This window comes from Ctenocephalides felis, unplaced genomic scaffold (assembly GCF_003426905.1).
Source record: "Ctenocephalides felis isolate EL2017-DRISC unplaced genomic scaffold, ASM342690v1 CF-g0.4_SCAFFOLD_01492, whole genome shotgun sequence".
In the NCBI taxonomy this organism is placed as follows: Eukaryota; Metazoa; Arthropoda; class Insecta; order Siphonaptera; family Pulicidae; genus Ctenocephalides; species Ctenocephalides felis.
In genome coordinates, this window is record NW_020537646.1 from 14,512,687 (window position 1) to 14,533,782 (window position 21,096).

Genomic DNA, 21,096 nt, shown 5'->3' on the forward strand with positions numbered 1-21,096 from the left:
TTGTCCGGTTTGCCGGTTATATCTGCTTCCAGATATGCTCTTGTCTGAGCATTTAGATACTCACCCAAAAGATCAAGTGATTCTAGCATTAACGAATTTAGTAGAGAGGCAGAGGAGTTCTAGTAATTCTTCACCATGGATAACAGTAACAAAACCTTCTTCGACCGTAATAAATAGTTCACAGTCTTCAGAAAACATTAGATTAGATTGGGCTGATAACAGTATCAGAGCTCCTAATTGGCCAAAAGTCCAAGAGGAATCTTGGGTGGGTAATAGATCATCAGTTCTAGCCTCTTCATCTAGAACAGCTTATTGGCAATCACATCAGAGTACGGAGTATGGAAGTGAATCAAGATTTAATACTCCTTCCTTTAATTATTCATATACAAAGCGTGATTCTCATCAATTAATAAGACCTGTGACAAGAAAACATGAAAATATACAGAAAAATTCTACTACAATTCCTGTTATTCAAAGAATTGAGCATTCAAACAACGATGTTAGACCATTGCCTAGTCCTACAAGTAATTACAAGTATAATGATTATTCAGAACATCAAGGTGTTTATGATAGGCTCAATACAATGGAACAGAATGACAACTTAGTTGATAATCAAGGATGCACTAGTGAAAAATCTTTTAATATTGAAACTGTTGAAATTGATGTGCCAAGTGTGGTTTGCATGAATAATGAAATTAGTCGTTTACAGTCAATTAATATAAGTTCTGACAAAGCTTTGAGAAGAGATTTATCATCCAACCTGTTAGATCTAGGATCCCAGCTGTGGATACGACACCAATTATAGATTCACTCCTTTCCAGTACTGAAATACATAATGCTCATAGTTCCAATACCAAAAACAATCAGACCGATTATTTATCTAAAGAAATCAAACAAAGTCTTTAAAACATTCTAAGGAAGAAATAATATGTAAACAGAATATAGAAATTATAAGTCATTCTGTAGTAAGTAATCCCAAATCCTTCAAGAACACAGATGTGTCATCTTTAATAGTCAAACAGAAAAATGAAGAATTAAATGGTTTGCATGAAATAAGCACATATGAAAATAGTAATTTAATCAACAATAATGAAAATTTACAAGGTTGGAAAGAATTCAGTCAGGGAGATTCTGACGAAAAACTCTTATACAGCGATGAATTAGATGATGAAAAATCATTTGAAACAAATTCAGAATCTGTTTATGATTCCGATCATAGAAAAACGATGTTTTCACCTAATTTAGTCATCATAAATTTAGAGACAAATAATGAAAAACTAGATTCACCTGAGAAACTATTGGATATAGATATTTGTCAACCAAATTTAAGAAATGGACCAGTTTATGTAAAGCCTAAAAATGATAAAGAAGACAAACAGACTGACAAATATAAGAAAATAAATTGCACTGAAATAGAGTCTTATCCTGATCAAAGCAATTTTGATCATAGCAACATGCCTACAGAAGAGTTTTCATCTCATTGTGGATCTAAAATAAATACTTCTGACAATTTAAAACAAAATTTAGATTGCAGTTTATCATCAGAAAGCTTAAATATTCGAACTGATGAAAAAATGCCTGCCAGAGGAGAATTAAGTGAACAAGAATCCACCGATAGCTCTTCATGGGTGAGTGTTGTTTTACTAAAATTATTAGATTGTAGTATGTTATGATTTTTTTTTAATTAAGAAGCAAAATCTTGAGAAATAATTTCGAAACTGGTATCAATTTTATAAAGAGCAGCAAAATCCTTATTTTCAATAACTTTATTTTGTTGCGCTCAATACTTCAGATTTAGTTCTTTGATACAAATCTAAATTATTATACTATTCTTTCAATAATAAGAAACTTTAACATTATTAGGATACAATAAATTCCCAATTATTTGTATAATATATGATTAACAATAATAATTGTTTTTTTGGTAAAGATGTGAATGATTTTGTAAAGATTTTTATATTCATAATGCATATTGTTATTGTTACTGAAAGTATATACAAATAACTAACATTATATCACAGGCTTACCAGAATGCTTGCAGTTCATTCCCTCTTAATTTGCCTGTGGATGAAAATGAGCTGAATCTGTCCCAGTATTTATCACCGTAAGTGTGTGTGAAATAACACTATTTAGCATCAGATTCGCATGTACATTTCATAAATTTATATGCATATACATTATTTCATATTTTTTTGTTTCAGAATGTTGGAGCCGTCATCTAGTTGCTCCTTAGTAAATCATATTGATGGAAGTAGATCTTCTAAATCAAATTCAACAATTAAGCAACTAAATATATTCAAATGTCCTCATTGCGCAGATGAGTTTGTTTGCGCCAAGGAAAGACGAGTACATATCAGCAGATGTCATCCAACACAAACTACACACACTTTTGAACACAATGAATCTTTAAGAAATTCATTTGAGTTCTCAGAGGATTATTATACACATAACTCTAGTAACCATAATGATCAAAATAATATTAGTAATATAGAGCAGGTAGAAGTTGATTGTCAGACCAAAAGTGATAATTTTAATAGTTCACTTCTAGTGTCAAGTATGATATAATTAATAACACTGATGCTATTTTAGAACCTTTAGAAGATATGCATATTGAAATGAAAAATACTGATATAAAAACTGATTTTAATTCATTCAATCTAAATCAGCAAGATACGTTTACTGATACAAATATAAAATGGAAAGTAATATTTCTGGACAGAGTACCTCGAAAAAAATTGTAAAAAGAACTGTTATAAGAAAAAGGATTACTGCTTTTACATACACTTGTATTATTTGCCAGGAAGAGTTTAAAACAACCAACTCTTTTAATAAGCATCTAGAAATCCATCCATTAGAATGTCGTTTATGTGCAAAATTATTCACCAAAAGAAAACTTTTGATGATCACGAAGCTACACATGTAGGTTTTAAGAAATATGCATGTACTAAATGTCCAAGACGTTTCCATTCTGATGAGAAATTGAAAAAACATGAATGTAAGAGTACTTCTTCTAAGATTTTTAATGTACTGCATGCGATGCAAGATTTCAGGGTCGTAAAGCATTAGTTCAACATAAAATTTCAATGCACAAGTTTAAGCCTCCAGAAAAAATATATTTTTGTCACTGTGGTGAAAATTTTCCATCATTTGCTAAACTTTTCTACCACAAAGAGACTCATGATACAAAACCAAAAAACTGTAAATACTGTACTCAAAAGTTCATTCACATAATTTCATTAAACAGACATATACGTACTGCTCATAATGATAAAACTATAGAAAATTCAGAAAAGTGCCAAATTTGTAATAAGAGTCTTTCGAAGCACTCTATCAGGAGTCACATGAAAATACATACAGGCAATAATATATATAATTTTTTATATGCAATAAAAACTTTAGCACAAAATGGAATTTGAAGCAACATAAATATGTTCATCAAAATCGTAGTACCAAACCACATAAATGTCAACTTTGTCCAAGTGCTTTCATTCGTTTACAAGATTATAAATACCACATGAACTCACATAAGAAAGTATATTCTTTTGTCTGCAATCAATGTGGAAGAAGATTTATTAGAAAGTATAATTATTTGCGTCATGTGAAGGAACATGAACAAGAAAAAAATATCATGTACTATTACTATTACTGGGTGTACAAAAGTTTTTCACAGAAAATATTATTTAACCGAACATATGAGAACGCACACAGGAACCAGACCTTTTGTTTGTACCATATGTTCCAAAACTTCATCAACAAAATCTAATCATAATAAACATTTGAAAATACATCATGCGAATACTAGGGATTCAATCAATGTAGAAAATTAGGAAATTATAAATTTGTACAATAAATTTTTTATATCATATAATTCTGTCTAATGAGTGTGTTTGTATTTAAAATCACAACACATCTCATTATATTAAGAATAGAAATAGATTACTAATATTATGAAAGTTAAAAAAATGTGTGAATGTAATGAATTGGGTGATGATTAAATTTTCATGCTGGTTATGGAGTGATTCTATGATGAAATATTGTCAATTTCGTCTATTTCTATTTATAGTTTTTAAATATTTTATGCAACATAACTTATAATAGTGATATGTAATTATAGATATAATAGAAATTTATAGAGCTATATCTAATCATATTATAAGAAACTTTATTTTATTTATTTCCTTATATTCTTATTAGAAATGTCATTTTTTTATTTTATAGCATGACTGTAATAATCAAATAGAGTTTAGACATTTTGCAAATAGATATGGATATATTTATGTATATTTTATATATATATATATTTAAAGACCTGGGAAAGCCTCCTTTTTTCAAAAAATGATTTATTTTTCAAGGATTTTATTCAACATTTCAGGGATATGGAACTCCTGTTTCAAGAACTTTGTAACTAAACATTTTCCAAATCAGAGAATCGGCAATCTTCGAAACCCACCAAAAACTAGGATTTTTAACTAGAAAAAACCTGTAAATTCAACTTCAAGAATTTACATCTTTATTCTACTAATTAGTTTTTAATATTTATTTTTTTGTAGAGAAAGGAGGGCCTTTAGTTCAGATTTTTAAGAAATCATATACGTATATAAACAGCGTTGGTGCGCACGTGTGTTTTTGTGTACACATATGTATAAATGTAAATAAAAAGGAAGACTGAAGAAATCAAATTAATCAATTTTAGATAAAAAGTTTGAATGTTTAAACTAATTAATTTAAATTTGGTTGATAATAAAAATATGTTTTTGACAAGATAGCAATTTTGATAACAATTGTATTTATTAATTGTCAGTCATATATATATATATATATATATATATATATATATATAATAAGCATTAATTGTTCAAAAATCCAATTTAATGTAATAAAACAACAAACAGTGACTTTCAGTGTTTGAATTATATTGCTCTTAGCGCTTTCATCCAATCATTATCAATAAAAATATATTTCAAAATAAAAAACAGTACTTCTGAAAAACTAACTTATAACACATATAAAACTTGAAGCAAAAATCAACACACTGGATGCTGACGACTAAGAGAGAACTAAATAAAGTTATGGAAAATATAAAACAATTTCGAATTCACGAATGAAAAATATATATTACTGAATTTTAATTGTTATCTGGAACTTGCCCCAATTAAACGAACAACAAAAAGCTGACTGGACAATATTTATATATTGATATATATACGAGTATATATTTTGTTTTGTATTAGAGCTTAAAATTAGTTAATTAATTCTTTGGCATTTATTACAAAAAGGTAATATTAAAACACACTGCACTATTAAATGCAATAGTATTTTATTATATATATATATATATATATATATATATATATATATATATATATATATATATATATATATATATATATATATATATATATATATATATATATATATATATATGACAAAAGTATTTGATATTTCTCTTATCTGATACAGAGTATATGCTATGACTATGCGATTAGGCTTATATCGTCCTATACTTCAAGTCCAGCATAAATTCATCTATATCTTAAATATATATATATTTATCCATATATATATATATATATATATATATATATATATATATATATATATATATATATACTGATACTAAAACTGAATATCAATATACTTTATCTATATACTATATTTATTATATTATATTTTAGTTGTTGTTGTGTTGTGCTGTTTTTTTTTACCAGAACGCATATAATTATAAAGATAGGGCCAATTCTTTCCGGTTCGTGCTTAGTTCAAATCCTTATATTTATAATAATACATATAAAGGTTCGAAAAAACAGTGATATTTATTTATTTTATTTTTGAATACATCAGCCAATGCTCATCGTAACCAGAAATCATCTTTAGTTCCGGAACGCGTTCATGTCGAGAAAGGAAGTACCGAAACGACGTTCCGGCTCGACAATACACTGCTCACAACATAAGCATAATTTCCGCTTTGTTTTAAAATTACTTTTTATCTTATCATTTTGTATTTAACATGAATTAGGCACTTATCGCCTGCCGTTTCTAAGAATTCAAATAATTAATTTCAAATAACACCTCGAATTCGGCTCTGTTCATTCTGTTATATCAGAACGCATTTATCGACGCGGTGCAATAAAGTTAACTCACGTGTCATTGAATATAACCTCAATCGCTTACAGACAGATGATTTGACAGATAGGAAAAGTGATCGCATTGTTATGCATTTTATATAGTAATAAATATCTAATTAGTAATTATGTCACTTTCACAATAAGTGAATTTGATCTTAAATAAAGACATCATACTGTTTCATTTTAAACATGTAATGCATATCTAACAATGTCATTGTGAGTGTTACATCATTTTAACGATTTCAAAATAATAGATTTTTTCACATAATCTTAAAATGGAAGAGTGGTTAAAAATTTCGGTATTACTCAGCGTTTTTGGATTTATTAAAGAAATGAGACCGTCAGAACCTTTTATATCAAATTATTTATTGGGAGAATGGAGAAATATCACTGAGGAACAATTGTCTCAAGATGTATATCCTGTGGGAACTTATTCGTACCTTGCACAACTCATCATAGTATTTTTGATAACCGATCTTTTTCGATATAAACCCTTAATTGTGGTATGTGGTATGTCTGGTATTATTGTTTGGAGTATGCTTCTTTGGACAACTAGCTTAGTCGCTTTGCAAGTTCTGGAATTTTTCTATGGAACCTATATGTCTACCGAAGTTGCTTATTATACTTACATCTATGCAAAAGTTGATAAACAACATTATCAAAAGGTCACATCTCATACCAGAGCTGCTAATTTAGGAGGTAGATTTCTTGCTGCTATCACAGCCCAAATTTTGGTTTATACAAAGTTAATGAACTACAAGGATCTTAATTATATATCTATTATAGGTAAATATTTAATTATCTTTCAAATCGGTTTAAGAAAAATAAATAATAATCAAATATAAAATCGTAGATACACCTAAGTCTGTTTTTACATGGAGATTGGTTCCAGAAGAAGCCGTGTAAAAAAAAAACGTGTAAAAAAAGACATTGATCTTATACAAAAATGGGTGATTTGTCCTACTCTCTAAAACCTATTAAAATTAGTGAAAATTTTAGTAAAAAAAAACAAGAATAATTTCAAGAACAAGAATTCATGTTATTTTAATAATAATTCCCCTAAATTAGTGCTATTACATTTGCTTTGACCAGTAAAAATTGTTTGCGCTAAAGGGGAATTCACTTCAATCTTTAAGCTAGTGTTCGCAAACTATCTATACTATCGATGGTTTCAGACTTTTTTCTTTCATAAGTACTTTTTTGTGATATGAACATACATCGCAAAAATTAAATTTGACAAAAAAATTTAAGTACATAAAATTTCAAATCGTGCTAAATGGAATAAAATCGTGTAAAAAAATTAAAAATATTCAATTTTCAAACCGTGTTATATCAAAACCGTGTACAAAAAGACCGTGTAAAAACAGACTTAGGTGTATATTATCAAACTACTTCAGCCTATTTTTAATTAGAAATATATTTTTAAATAATATCTTTACACAAATGTTAAATAAATTTATATTGTAGTACTTTTCCAAAGTTTTAATGAATATTCAGGTTTTGTACATAATCACTTAAAATATTTATTGCAGCACAAATCCTTGCAACTGTTTGGGCATTGTTTTTACCATCTGTCGATAAAAGTTTATATTTTCATCGAGACGATGAAACTGTTAAAAGCAATCTTCCAACATTAGAAAAAGGCACATCTAGTTCTGAGTCGTTAGCTGATCCCATAGTAATGCAAAATTATATAAAGCCTAAGAGTTTACAAGAAAAATATTCAAGTGCATTTAAAATGCTTTGGAAACATTTTGTATCAGCTTATACCAATTGGCATATTATACAATGGAGCTTGTGGTATGCATTAGCAATGTGTGGATTTATCCAGGTTCAGGCATATATACAAATTTTGTGGGCCGTCATACAGCCTGATAGTGAGGTAAGATAAAATTGGAAAACGAATTATAAGGTGGTACCCTGACATACAAATGTTGCGAATATTTCGAGCATCATTTTATCAATTGAAATTTTAACTATACATAATAGTAGTTGTACAGTTAAGTTTTATATGTTGAGTTTATGTTTTTTATTTTTTGCATATATACAAAATATTCATTACTTTCATAACCATGGGCAAATTAATGTCCCTTGAATTAAAGCGTCAAAGTTACAGGAAGAAGTAATTAATAAGTTAATAAAAGGTAAATTTATTTTTAGTATTTAAAAAATGTAACAAAAACGCATTGGAATTTATATGATTGAGGTACCACTGTATTTCTAGTGAATTCAGTTGTATAATTGTTTTGCAATAAATATTTATGTTGAATGGCATTCAACTGTATAATTTCTAAATACATAGAGGGGACAAAATACACCTAAGTCTGTTTTTACACGGTAGATTGGTTCCAGAAGAAGCCGTGTAAAAAAAAAACGTGTAAAAAAAGACATTGATCTTATACAAAAATGGGTGATTTGTTCCTAATCTCTAAAACCTATTAAAATTAGTGAAAAACAAGAATTTTTAAGAACAAGAATTCATGTTTATTTTATTAAATCAAATATATAATGCTTATTTTCACAAGCATAGTAATTAATGATAAAAAAGATATGCACTCTAATCTTAAAAGTAATGTAAATTAAATGTATGGCAAGTTCAGGAACTAAAAAACTATGTTGTGAACGAAAAGAATAGGAACATACTTCGCAAAAATTAAATTTGGCAAAAAAAAATTTAAGTGCATAAAATTTCAAATCGTGCTAAATGGAATAAATTCGTGTAAAAAAATTAAAAATATTCAATTTTCAAACCGTGTTATATCAAAACCGTGTACAAAAAGACCGTGTAAAAACAGACTTAGGTGTAGATTTAAGATACGACTCGACAATCGAGTAACTTTGAAAGCGATAGGTCATCACAGCTTTTAACGTTTGGATTATTTAATTAATAATAAAATTAATATTTTAAATGCTTGATTTTATCACAGAATACAGCTTTATGGAATGGTGCCATAGAAGCAGCATTGACACTTCTAGGCGCCGGAGCGGCTCTTTCAGCCGGATATCTAACATCCTACAGAGGTGGATTATTAACTCTAACAATTTGTTCATTTTTGGAAGGTGGGGCTATTCTAACAGCAGCTCAGACAAACTCTTTATGGCTTTCTTATTTAGGATACATTGCTTTTGGGGTACTTTACATGTTCATGATCACCATTGCAAGGTGAGAAAATTTAAACTTGAATATCTTATTAGAATTATATATCTATATAGGGTGGAAGATAATCTTGAATAGTTTTGTTTCAACATTTAAACTCTTATATTTCCTTGCTCGATTAGTGGAAATAGAAGTATCATTATGCAAAACTTGAATAAATGCCTTACATTGGATGCACTTATTGTATCCTTTAAACTTGTATTATATAATAAGAATTTTTATCGAAATTAAATGAAGAAACTTGATTACAAAGGTGGTGAGAAAATTTTCTGGCCTTTCCAAGTGCCAGTATGTTTATTTTTGGAGTGGCAACTAGTTTATGAAGTGTATTAGAAGTTAAAGACTTATACAACTAAATTAGGACACCGTTATAAGAAATGTATAAGTTAATTGTAAGGAACCACGGAACAAAGAAAGGGCTTGGCCGATCGTAGCCCAAAGCTGACAAACGCTAATTCTTATCGAGTTATATCGAATGGCTTTTAAATGTTTGAAATCGGTCCGGTCGTTTTTGAGAAAACGTTGATCAAAAGTCTAATTCGGCAAGCTTATACAAACACGCATACTTTTTGGAAAATCGGTTTCATTGGATCAGAATCACTTGAAACGTCGAGAAAACATAAAATCATAATTTTATAATATATATTGCTATAGCAAATCTAATTTTGTCGCAAAAACATAAATCATCCCTTTGGGAAGTTAAAATCATTGGGAAATTTACACTCCGCCCCGTATTCTTGCATTATTATATATTTTATGTATATACTCTTATAAATTTATAAAATTTACTCCAAACTGAATTTTCATATTACAGTGCCGAAATTGCAAAGTACTTGGATGAGGACAGCTTTGGCCTAATTTTTGGTATCAACACAACATATGCTCTTGTATTTCAAACGATTTTAACTGTAGTTGTTATTTCAAAAGATGGGTTTGAGTTGCAAACGAGAGATCAATTTATTGTTTATGGTTATTACTTTATAGCTCTAGGTGTTATATATTTGGTTGCTAGCATTGTAATATGTATCATGAAACCAAGAAAAAATACTATCAGTTGATAATTCATAATGATAGACTAATATCCATTAGACGAATGTATTTTATTTGGTTGTGTTTCAGAAATATTTTAGATCTTACATTTACCCATAAAATGGGTTTTAAGAAAGAATCTTTATTTATTTTAAAATATGATAGTAATAACATTTATTTTTATATATATTTAAAATGCATTTAGATATTTGACAAATCAATCATTTTTATAAATAACTTCTGTAGAGGTATTTTATTTTAATTATTGGTTGTGTTTCAGAAATACTTTAGATCTTATATTCACCCATAAAATGGGTTCTACAAATGAATCTTTAATTATTCTAATAATGACTTTAGATAATAGATTGTAATAACATATATAATATGTTTATATATGTATAGAAAGCATTTAGATATTTGAACATAAAATTGACCATCCGAGTTTAAAAGTCACATCGACATTTAAATAAATATTTTAGTATCAAATACTGAGAGATGAGTGTGGTAATTAGCTAAATAAATGTTCATAATAGCAGTATTAAATTTAGTGTAAGAAGAACCTTTGGGTTATATTTATTGTCTAATATATTTCATTAATTGATAAGAATAATGAATGTTATCATGTATCAAAGTATGTTTTGTTATAGAATAAACTATTTTTATACCTTTGGCTGAATGTTTAAATCATTTTTGAGCAAAAAAATGTTTAAATCCGTAATTATTAATGGTTCTCGAACTAATAATAATAACTAGCTGTAAGTGGAATTCTGTCTTAAGGCAATTAAGGCATCGTGCCTTAAGGCAAATTGCTGAAACTTCCCGTACCAAAAATTATTTTTTTTTAAAACGATTAACATTTTTGAAAAAAATTTACTTCGAAAAAATAAGATGGACAAATTGGACAAAAAATTACTTTTTTTTGAAAAAAATTTTTTAAAAAAAAAAAAAAAAATTAATTTTCTTTTTTTTTTGAAAAAAAAATGTTTTCTTTATTTTGACATATTTTGGAAGATCTGACCTTTTTTCAAAGCAATCGTACTGCTTTAACTGCATAAAGACGAAATATCAAAGCGCGTAAGCGCCGCGTCGCCGTCTAACGCGTAAACATTGGTACGGAACCCATAGGAATGTAAACAAAATTCATACTTATTGTTAAAATCTCTATAAAATATCTGATAATTTGATGTGCATATGTCTAATGATCATTTTTGACCGCCAAATGGCATTTTTTTTTACTTTTTTCATTAGATCTCCGAAACCGCTAGACCTGCCTTTATGAAAATTTGGTCAATTCTTCATCTTGTCAATACAAGTAAAACGTTTTTTGACTTATTCAAATTGGACACTCCGTTCTCTTAAAAACTGAGTTACCGTTTTCGGCACTTTTTGCCCCGTATCTTTGGAACGGCTAGACCTGTCTTTGCCAAAAACTAATCAGCACGTCTCCTTATCAATACGAATCGAATGTTTTTTGAATTATTCAAATCGGTTGATCCGTGTTCCCGAAATCGTCGACGAAAATTTGTATCCGCACATACATACACACACGCACATACATACATACATACACACACACACACACACACACACACATACATCCATTTTTTCTAAGGTATGCCAAAATGTTCAGAAACCTCTGAAACGCAAAGATATATAAAAATTTTCATTTTCGATTTTTTTGCGATTACTATAACTATCCCTACGGGAAGTTAAAAAGGAAACATACTTGGTTGTTATGATATAATATATGCATCGTCAATAATTCAAAATACTCATTTTCGAGTAGAAAAATATTTCCAAACATATTTCTATAAATGTGTTGTATGTTTGCACTAATACATTATAACAGACAAAGGTATTACAAATTTATGAGCATTTTTCACCATTTATGATATTTTGATTTAAAACAAAACATTTATGACATTTTATAGTATAATTAAGATTTATATTTTTGACATTTTATTTTTATAAAATATTTTATAGTATGATTTGCATTTTGAAGCCTCTATTACTTTTTTTATTTGTGAATTATGTTGGAGGTGTACTATCAAAAAAAGATAATAGATGCGTCATGACAGAACTTAAAAATCATATAAATAATTTAAAATATGAGCAGAATGGTATGATTGAATTTAGCATATATATTAAGATAGAGAAACCGTACACATATATAAATTAAGTTCAATTATTTTTATTTATTAATGTTGTATCATAAATGTTTCTAAGTTTTTAACTGATATTTTTACCAAGAAAATTTTGCATACAAACTTTTTTCAACCCACATCTTATTTTTATTGTGCTTTATTATAGTCTTAATTCAGATATGTAAATTTATTAATATAATAGGAAGAAAAGAAAACAATTACCTTCCAATGTTAGAACTAAATGATGCAGAAGAAGGTCCTCAAGACAAATTAGATCGAATTACGGCAAAAATCTGGAGATCACCTGCTTGTTTGGAAATTCAACAAGCTTGGGTACATCCATTCTGTTTAAGACATTCTACCATTGAATCGGAATTTCAAAAGGTTTGTGTTGACCACTTATCATATTCACTCAAATATCTTATATATTGGTGCCTGGATGATCATGCATTTTGAACTAGAATAGAAATTATAATCAAGAATAATATATTTATATTTTTTGCAATGCAAACACTTTTGTTTAAACATGTTGATTGCTTGTAAGTATAATAGTATATATATATATATATATATATATATATATATATATATATAGTCATCATATATTGTATAAACATAAACGGTTCAGGACGGTCCTGAACGGTTCAGGAAACACATATCGTGTACCAACCGGTCGGCACGCGGTCTTCAATGTATTAAATAAAACTTTGAATAAATATAAAAGTTTCGTATGGAACCACCCCTTTTCAGTTAGATAGGGCGAAACAACATAAAATTTACTACATTTCCTTGAGAACACTTTCATACATACCGATTTAAAAAAAATTTGAATAAAACGACTTTGAATTCGATATTTCATTCTTTAGCAATAAATAGAAAATTCGGGACCTTTTTTTAGTTTTTGTGAAATAACTCAAAAATTTTATATGGAACCATCTTTTTTCAGTTAGATAGGGTGAAACTAGATAAAATTTACTACATTTCCTCTGGAACACTTTTATACACTCCGATATAAAAGTTTTGAATAAAACGATTTTGAATTCGATATTTCATTCTTTAGCAATAAATAGAAAATTCGGGACATTTTCGGAACAAATAACTCAAAAATTTCATATGGAACCAACCCTTTACAGTTAGATAGGGTGCAACTAGATAAAATTTGCTTTATTTCCTTGGGAACACTTTTATATACTCCGATATAAAAGTTTTGAATAAAACGACTTTGAAATAACTCAAAAATTTCATATGGAACCAACCCTTTTCAGTTAGATAGGGTGAAACTAGATAAAATTTACTACATTTCCTTGGGAACACTTTTATACATACCGATATAAAAGTTTTGAATAAAACGACTTTGAATTCGATATTTCATTCTTTAGCAATAAATAGAAAATTTGGGACATTTTTTTGTTTTTTTGTCAAATAACTCAAAAATTTCATATGGAACCATCTTTTTCAGTTAAATAGGGTGAAACTAGATAAAATTTACTACATTTCCTTGGGAATACTTTTATACATACCGATATAAAATAAAATAAAATAAAATAAATAAAAAATAAAAGTTTATTTGATAACACATTTCTATTTATTATAAATTCTATTTGATCGGTAAAGTGATCCTTTGATAGATTCGTTACAGACCTGGGAGTCGTGTCAGATCTTGGGCATAGATTGGGCATGCGTGTACACAAATCTAGGAACGCAAGGTGGAGGATTCTCCATGTCAGCACTCGCTTCCTTAATGGGCAGAGTTTCGGATGATAATCTGCGACGTTCTCTATTATCTGGTCTCAACAAGTGCGAAAAGTACTGGCGCGTTTACCGGTTCGAAGAAGCGAGGCGTATTTTAGCTCATGAAATACAACGCGAAGTGAGTATGTTCATTAATTTTTATAATATTCATATATATAATAATTAACTAGATGTAAGTGGTACTTTGCTTTGACAAGTTGCAAAAATTTATCGATATGTGCAAGTAATCGACATAAGAGCTCTTATCTAGATTTAACTATATTTAGTTTTTTTCATAAATTCGCACTGATAATAATATTTTCCATTTTACTACGAATTATATTAATAATCAATGCAATTTTCAATTATTGTGTGCTTCAAAAGACTCAAGTATTATTGTATTCTTCATTTACTGATATTATTATTTTTATAATGCCGGTAATTGAAGCATGTCCTAAAAGCGAGGCTTTCATTATTTTTCCAATGCAATCAATTTTTACAGTACAACTTTTGGTAGGACTATAATATTATGTTTAATGAACTTTGCCCAATGTACAAGATATTATGCTCAAGAAAACAATTTAAAAAAAACTTTATTGCTAAAATAAAAACGCCCAAAATCTTTTTAAATATTTAATTATAAACAAGAGCGGCTCGACCGATCTTAACCAAAGATTAGATGATCCCAACTGATATTTAAAATATCTCAAAATTTTCAAAATCTATTCAGGAGTTTTTGCAAAAACATGGACAAAAAATGCACTTTTATAGTTCAGTCATTATAGTAAGTTCACCTCGCAATTCGAGGTACCCAGCTGTACGTCTGTTGTCTCCCACCCTAAAAGTTGTCTCAAAACCTACATATTGTAGGGTGTACGTACCATATGTAGGTTTTGAGACAACTTTTATGGTGTCAATGATTATTATAAGTATTTTGTGAGAATTATATCATTCAAGGTAGAGCATAAAACCTACAATGGTGCACCAAGTTTTATTATCGGACGAAGACTGAGAGCTATTAATTATGATAGACTGCGCGCCATTCGTTTGAAAAAATTTAAAGCTACAGAAGTTTGTATGAATCCAAATTCTAATAGCCTTTTTCATAGACAAATAACTTTTAATTGCAAAATTTAAATTAGAAAAAGAAAAAGGAAGATAGAAACAGAATAAATAAAATATATAATCGCATAGCAGTATTGCAAAGCAAAAATAATCTCAATGAAATAGAGAAAGAAGAGCTCCTAAGGTTATTGCAGCCTGATATAACAAGTACACCAAAATATAGGTATATTTTCATTTACTTTCAATTTTAATTTCTGTGGACACTGACCGATTTTCCCAATGGCCATTTAAAATAGTTTCAAATGTTTCCATACTATGATTTGTCTCATTGTCAGATTAAATATAAATAAGTTATTATTTTAATCAAATGTGTAGCTACTGATTGTAATTTGTATTAAATATATACAAAAATTGTATATATATATTTATATATCATTCATTTTTAGACATTAAATGCAATTAAAAAAAGCCAAACTTAACGCCTAAATATTAGTATTATTCATTAATTTTGCAATCATAACGATAATTGATAATTTCAGATACCGATATTAAATTAGATCTTAAAATAAAGCTCAAAATAACTATCCAAACATTATCATTATAATTCATTAATAAAATATTTGCTATATTTAAGCATAATAGGAGCACACGTTGAAAGAGAGGAAAAAATAGAAACTGCATACAAAAATGAATTAGGTCAATGCATCGCCCAAGAAGTAGTTTTAGCCTGCGAGCCTAAAGTAATGGCTACAATATCCAAGTTATTAACAGCTTTAAGGGGTTAGAAAAAAACGTCATGGATGAAACATGTTTGCTAATAATGATTGAAGTAATTAGTATTTTTGTGTAGAAAAACAAACAAAATAAACTATAATGATATATTCTGATATATTAAGTTTTTATAATGAAATATTTTACTATAATTTTCGTATTATACTTCAATACATATTACATTTTATCATTATCATATATTCAAACATGATGCGAGAATTCTATGTAATAACAGTTGGAGAACAACGACCAGTATATTCTCGTAATCGAGATATGTTTAAAGCTAATTCAAGGAGAGGCTGCAGCGTGGACTGAACATCTTTATCAATATCAGTTTTCTCATAAGAATCTAAATATAACCTGACGGTAGTGCCAGAACTTCCAGTTCCACTTAATCTAATTATAAATCTTGAACCATCATCAAATATAAATCTTAGACCTTGTTTAGAAACAAAACTATCATCAATCGGATCTCTATAAGAATATTCATCAGCAGTTTTAACTTGATATTGTTTCTGTAAACTATCAAATTTTTTTCCTATTATACTAGGATCAGAAATTACATCAAACAAGTATTTCATCATTTCATCACAGCTCTCAGTTGAACATTCTTCATAGTCATATCGCAAAAAATAATTCCTGCCATATAACTTCCAGTGGTCTGATAAAATATCTTTAATTTCTTTATTTGTGTGTTTCATGATTGATAACCAAGCTAATAAGGCCCAAACACCATCTTTTTCTCTTATATGATCAGAACCAGTACCAAAACTTTCCTCTCCACAAAGAGACAATTTTCCAGCATCCATTAAATTTCCAAAATATTTCCAACCTGTAGGAACTTCATATATATCAATTCCCAATTGAGAGGCAACATTATCAATAGCTGTAGACGTGGGCATACTTCGAGCAAAACCTTTGACACCATTTTGAGAGAAATATGGTATGCATTTCAAATGGTGGGCCAAAACTGCTAAAGAATCACTAGGTGTTACAAATACAGGTCCACGACCAATAATCATATTACGATCTCCATCCCCATCAAATGCTGCCCCGATATGGCAATTTTCATTGCCTACTCTATCCACAAGAGTCTTTGCATAAGTTAAATTGGGATCTGGGTGAATGTTACCAAAATCTGGAAGAGGTTTCATTCTTGTGATACTGCTTTTATCACATTTTAATTCTTGAACAAATATTCTTTCTACGTAAGGGCCAGTAACACCGTTCATGGAATCAATCAACAATTTCAAAGGACTTCCATCAAAACCATTGGCAATGAAACTTTGAATGCCATGGAAATCAAATATAGTTTTCATTAAATTTATATAGTCTTCCAACGGGTCGATTACTGAAATAGAAAACTCTTGACCTTCAATATTGTAAGAATAATTTCCAATAATGTCAATATTACATTGCAAATTATTACAAATTTTGTAATCAGATAGAATTTTTGACAACTCAAAAATATCTGCAGTTAAATTATCTGGTGCGGGGCCACCATTTTCACAATTGAATTTTATTCCAAAGTCATTTTCTACACCACCTGGATTGTGAGAAGCAGTTAAAATGATTCCTCCGAGTGTTTTATGTAGTCGTATGAGATTTGAAGCAGCAGGTGTAGATAAAATGCCATTCTGACCCACAATTAATTTGGAAACTTTATTTGCAGCGCAAATTTGAATAATAATTTGAATGGCTTCTTTCATATAGTACCTGCCATCTCCACCAATAATTAACGTGCAGCCATCAACGCGATTCCCAAGAGCATTTAAAATGCTTTGAACAAAATTAATGGTGTAATTTTGTTGCAGAAACACTTTCACCTTTTTTCTCAAACCACTCGTACCCGGTTTTTGGTCAAAATAAGGAGTGGTAGGTAATCTCTCGATATGATAGGACATTTTATTTGAAATTGTAACCAAAGTGGTTTGCGCTGGAACAATGTAATGAAGGTGAACTAAAGGTTGTCAAAAGCGTTCGCGGTTATCGTCAGTTATCATTAAATGACAGCCGAAAATAGATTTCGTTATTTTATCAAAAAACAATAAATATCGACGACGAATTCAACGGAAATTATTCAAAACTAAAATAAGAAAAATGTATGCGCAAGAATCCAAAGTTGCTTACCTGTGGCTGTCACAATCCTCAACACACTGACACATGCATCGGATATCGGATGTAGTTGGATTTTTTATAGTTCACTATTTTGACATTTATCTTCGTACATAATTTCTATTTACAAACTTTTATATCATAGTGAATGTATTCTGTAATGTTAATTTAGTTAAAATACTCTACCACATTTGTTCTGAAAATGAAGGAATCAGATGATATGTCAAGTAAATGTTTAATATGTAACAAGAATTCTTGTAATGATCTTCATGATATTTTTGATACAAGGTCAAAATATTCAAATACTTGTTTATATGTTTTTATTGAAAGATTTACAAAGCTCAATTTAAGAGATTTAGGTAAATCAGAAATTTGTGATATATGTATTAAAGAGTTAAACAGCTTTGATTCAGCAGAGCTAAAATGCTTGAGAATACAAGATGAAATATTAAAATTGTTCAATGATACTCTGAAGAATTCTTTAAAATGCGAATTAGATAATTCAGAAGAGTTTTCTGAAAATTTTTTTGAGGACGTGGTTAGTAACAGTGAATCTATAGAAGATCAAAAAATTGATGTGGATACAAGTAATGGAGTGACTGAAGCTGAACCCATTCCAGAGCATAATGAACGCAAATTACGTAGAACTCGTAATTCAACACAAATTATAGAAAATGATTCAGATACGTATCAAACAAAAAAGGTAAAAATTGAACGAAAAGTTAGAGTCAAAAAGGAACCCATTATACATGAATGCGAAATATGTCAAAAACAATTCAAGACAAAAGGTATAAAACAAATTTTAATTTTATCAGTAGTGAGCAATTCAAATCAAAGAGTTTGTCCAAATGATTATGAACATAAGTATAATATTGCCAGATACAAGTATCAAATTTTTTTGTATAAAAAAATGATATTTGTTCAATAATATTTTAACTACTATTAATCCCATTAGCTCCATATTCATAAAGTACTAAATTACAAATATTTTGAGACTTTTATTTATCACATTTTTAGTGTAATTTTAATATGGATAGTAACAATTTAATCTGACTATACTATAACCTTTATGGAGCAAAGTCCTTTATCCATTATTTGTATCTAATCCTTGAACATTGATTCCTTGAAAAAATTGTTAAAGATATTTTACAATAAAGTAACTGTAGATATTCGTAGTAGTGTGTAAAAAATAAAATTTCTGAATTTAAATGATTATTTTCCCTATCTTCACTATGAATATTGCAATAATATATTCAGATGTTCAATATAATATTGAGACAACTTAATCTAATTTTATGTCTTTAATAACAGTTCTTTCAACAAATAATTAAGTGGATTGCTGACTGCTGAATTAATAACTAGTTAATAATAAAATGAATATAAAAAATACATTCACAGCACAATTAAAATCACATGCTAATTCACATAATGATGTTCGGCCTTACGTGTGCGAATTATGTGGTCAAGCTTACAGACACAAAGGTGCTTTACAAATTCATATAGTAATGCATTCTGGTCTAAGTCCATATCAGTGCTTAACATGTGGTAAGCAATTCACTCAGAAAGGAGCCTTAAAACGTCACGGCAACATTCACTTGGGTGTTCCTAAGCATCAGGTAAAACATACTGAAATAAAATTTGTAAACATACAAATTTAAAAAAATACTTTACAGACATTTAAGTATTATATTTATTTTTAATTATTACTGAGTGTTGATTATTACATTAATAATTGCAGTGTGACCAGTGTGGCAAACAATTTATACACCGTACTTCATTTCAAATGCATATTCTTGCACACTCTAACATACGAGACTATACATGCAGTACATGTGGTTTAGCATTACGCTCCTCATCTCATTTAAATCGACACAAAAGAACTCATAGTGGTGAACGCAAACACCCCTGCAATATGTGTGGAAAGAGTTTTGTGGAAAGGTCGGCTATTGTACTTTACAATACATCTATAAGATCATACATTTTCAGAGTTTATAGAAAAACTTGTTCAAGCTTTATATAAAAAAAAAAAAAAGAAATGAATGTAATTTCAATACTTTTCTGAGATAACTGAAAAACAACATCTTTATTAATTGTACTTATTATATTTTGTGTACATAAAACTTAAAACAATTTTATAGCTGAGGAAATGCTTGAACTTCAAATCATTCAAAAATTTTAAAATATCTTTTAACAAGTGTTTTCCTTAATTTTTAATATTTTTGTAGACTATTAAATTTCAAATTGCAATTAATACCTTCTTTCATTTTTCTTATCCAGGTACAACCTTTTAGCCCATATGAGAACTCATGATGATCAATCAAAACCAAATTCAAATAGCAAGCATCAATGTCCAATATGTTTTCTGAACTTCCAAAGAAGACGGAAATTAGAAGATCATTTAAAAAATGCACACAACACCATACCCAATCAAAACACTTCTGCTAATGATATGATAGTACCTTTGCAACAAGTTCCCATGAGCATTGAATCAAATTTATCATCTATCGATTGTGCAGATGTATGTTCTGTGAAATTGGAATGTTAATATTTTATTATTATTAATAATAACATATACTTCATTTGTATATTTAAATATATACAAACTCATAAAATTTATATAAATATATATATATTATTTACCCGTACTAAACGTGCAATAATGTTTTGAAATTAAGATGTTTTTGAAAGTTTGTATTATTTAGCATAGTCTATAATCATGTTTGGCAAAATATTATTTTTCATATTTTATGTTAAATTAATTTATCATATATAGAAATTTAGAATAAAAATTAAAACTTACTGCTTTTGTATCATTAAACTATTTATTGATATATACTAGATAATATTTATCATCCAACATTTTTAAAATGTGTAGAGTTTGCACATGTTTTTATCTTGTTTAATAATTATAAGACAACACAGAAATAATAATGCCTGTATGTAATGGCATTATATTATT

General features: G+C 28.4%; 3 protein-coding genes across 3 annotated transcripts; 2 read left to right on the forward strand and 1 right to left on the reverse strand.

Annotated features, from left to right (window-relative positions):
* Window positions 1-34: 34 nt before the first annotated feature.
* LOC113370905 (protein PF14_0175-like) lies at window positions 35-2,741 on the forward strand. The gene is made up of 5 exons (XM_026611578.1): window positions 35-783; window positions 887-1,628; window positions 2,022-2,104; window positions 2,202-2,521; window positions 2,590-2,741. The coding sequence occupies exons 1-5, from the start codon at window positions 35-37 to the stop codon at window positions 2,739-2,741; spliced, it is 2,046 nt and encodes a 681-aa protein (XP_026467363.1).
* A 13,502-nt stretch (window positions 2,742-16,243) lies between these two features.
* LOC113370069 (phosphoglucomutase) lies at window positions 16,244-18,202 on the reverse strand. Its single transcript, XM_026610730.1, has 2 exons — window positions 18,153-18,202; window positions 16,244-17,958 (listed from the first exon to the last, which is right to left on the reverse strand). Exon 2 carries the CDS (start codon window positions 17,924-17,926, stop codon window positions 16,244-16,246), a length of 1,683 nt encoding a protein of 560 aa, XP_026466515.1. The 5' UTR covers window positions 17,927-17,958; window positions 18,153-18,202.
* Window positions 18,203-18,339: 137 nt separating this feature from the next.
* Window positions 18,340-20,682, forward strand: LOC113370906 (zinc finger protein 32-like). The gene is made up of 5 exons (XM_026611579.1): window positions 18,340-18,425; window positions 18,468-18,787; window positions 19,536-19,753; window positions 19,876-20,075; window positions 20,415-20,682. The coding sequence occupies exons 1-5, from the start codon at window positions 18,340-18,342 to the stop codon at window positions 20,680-20,682; spliced, it is 1,092 nt and encodes a 363-aa protein (XP_026467364.1).
* Window positions 20,683-21,096: the final 414 nt, after the last annotated feature.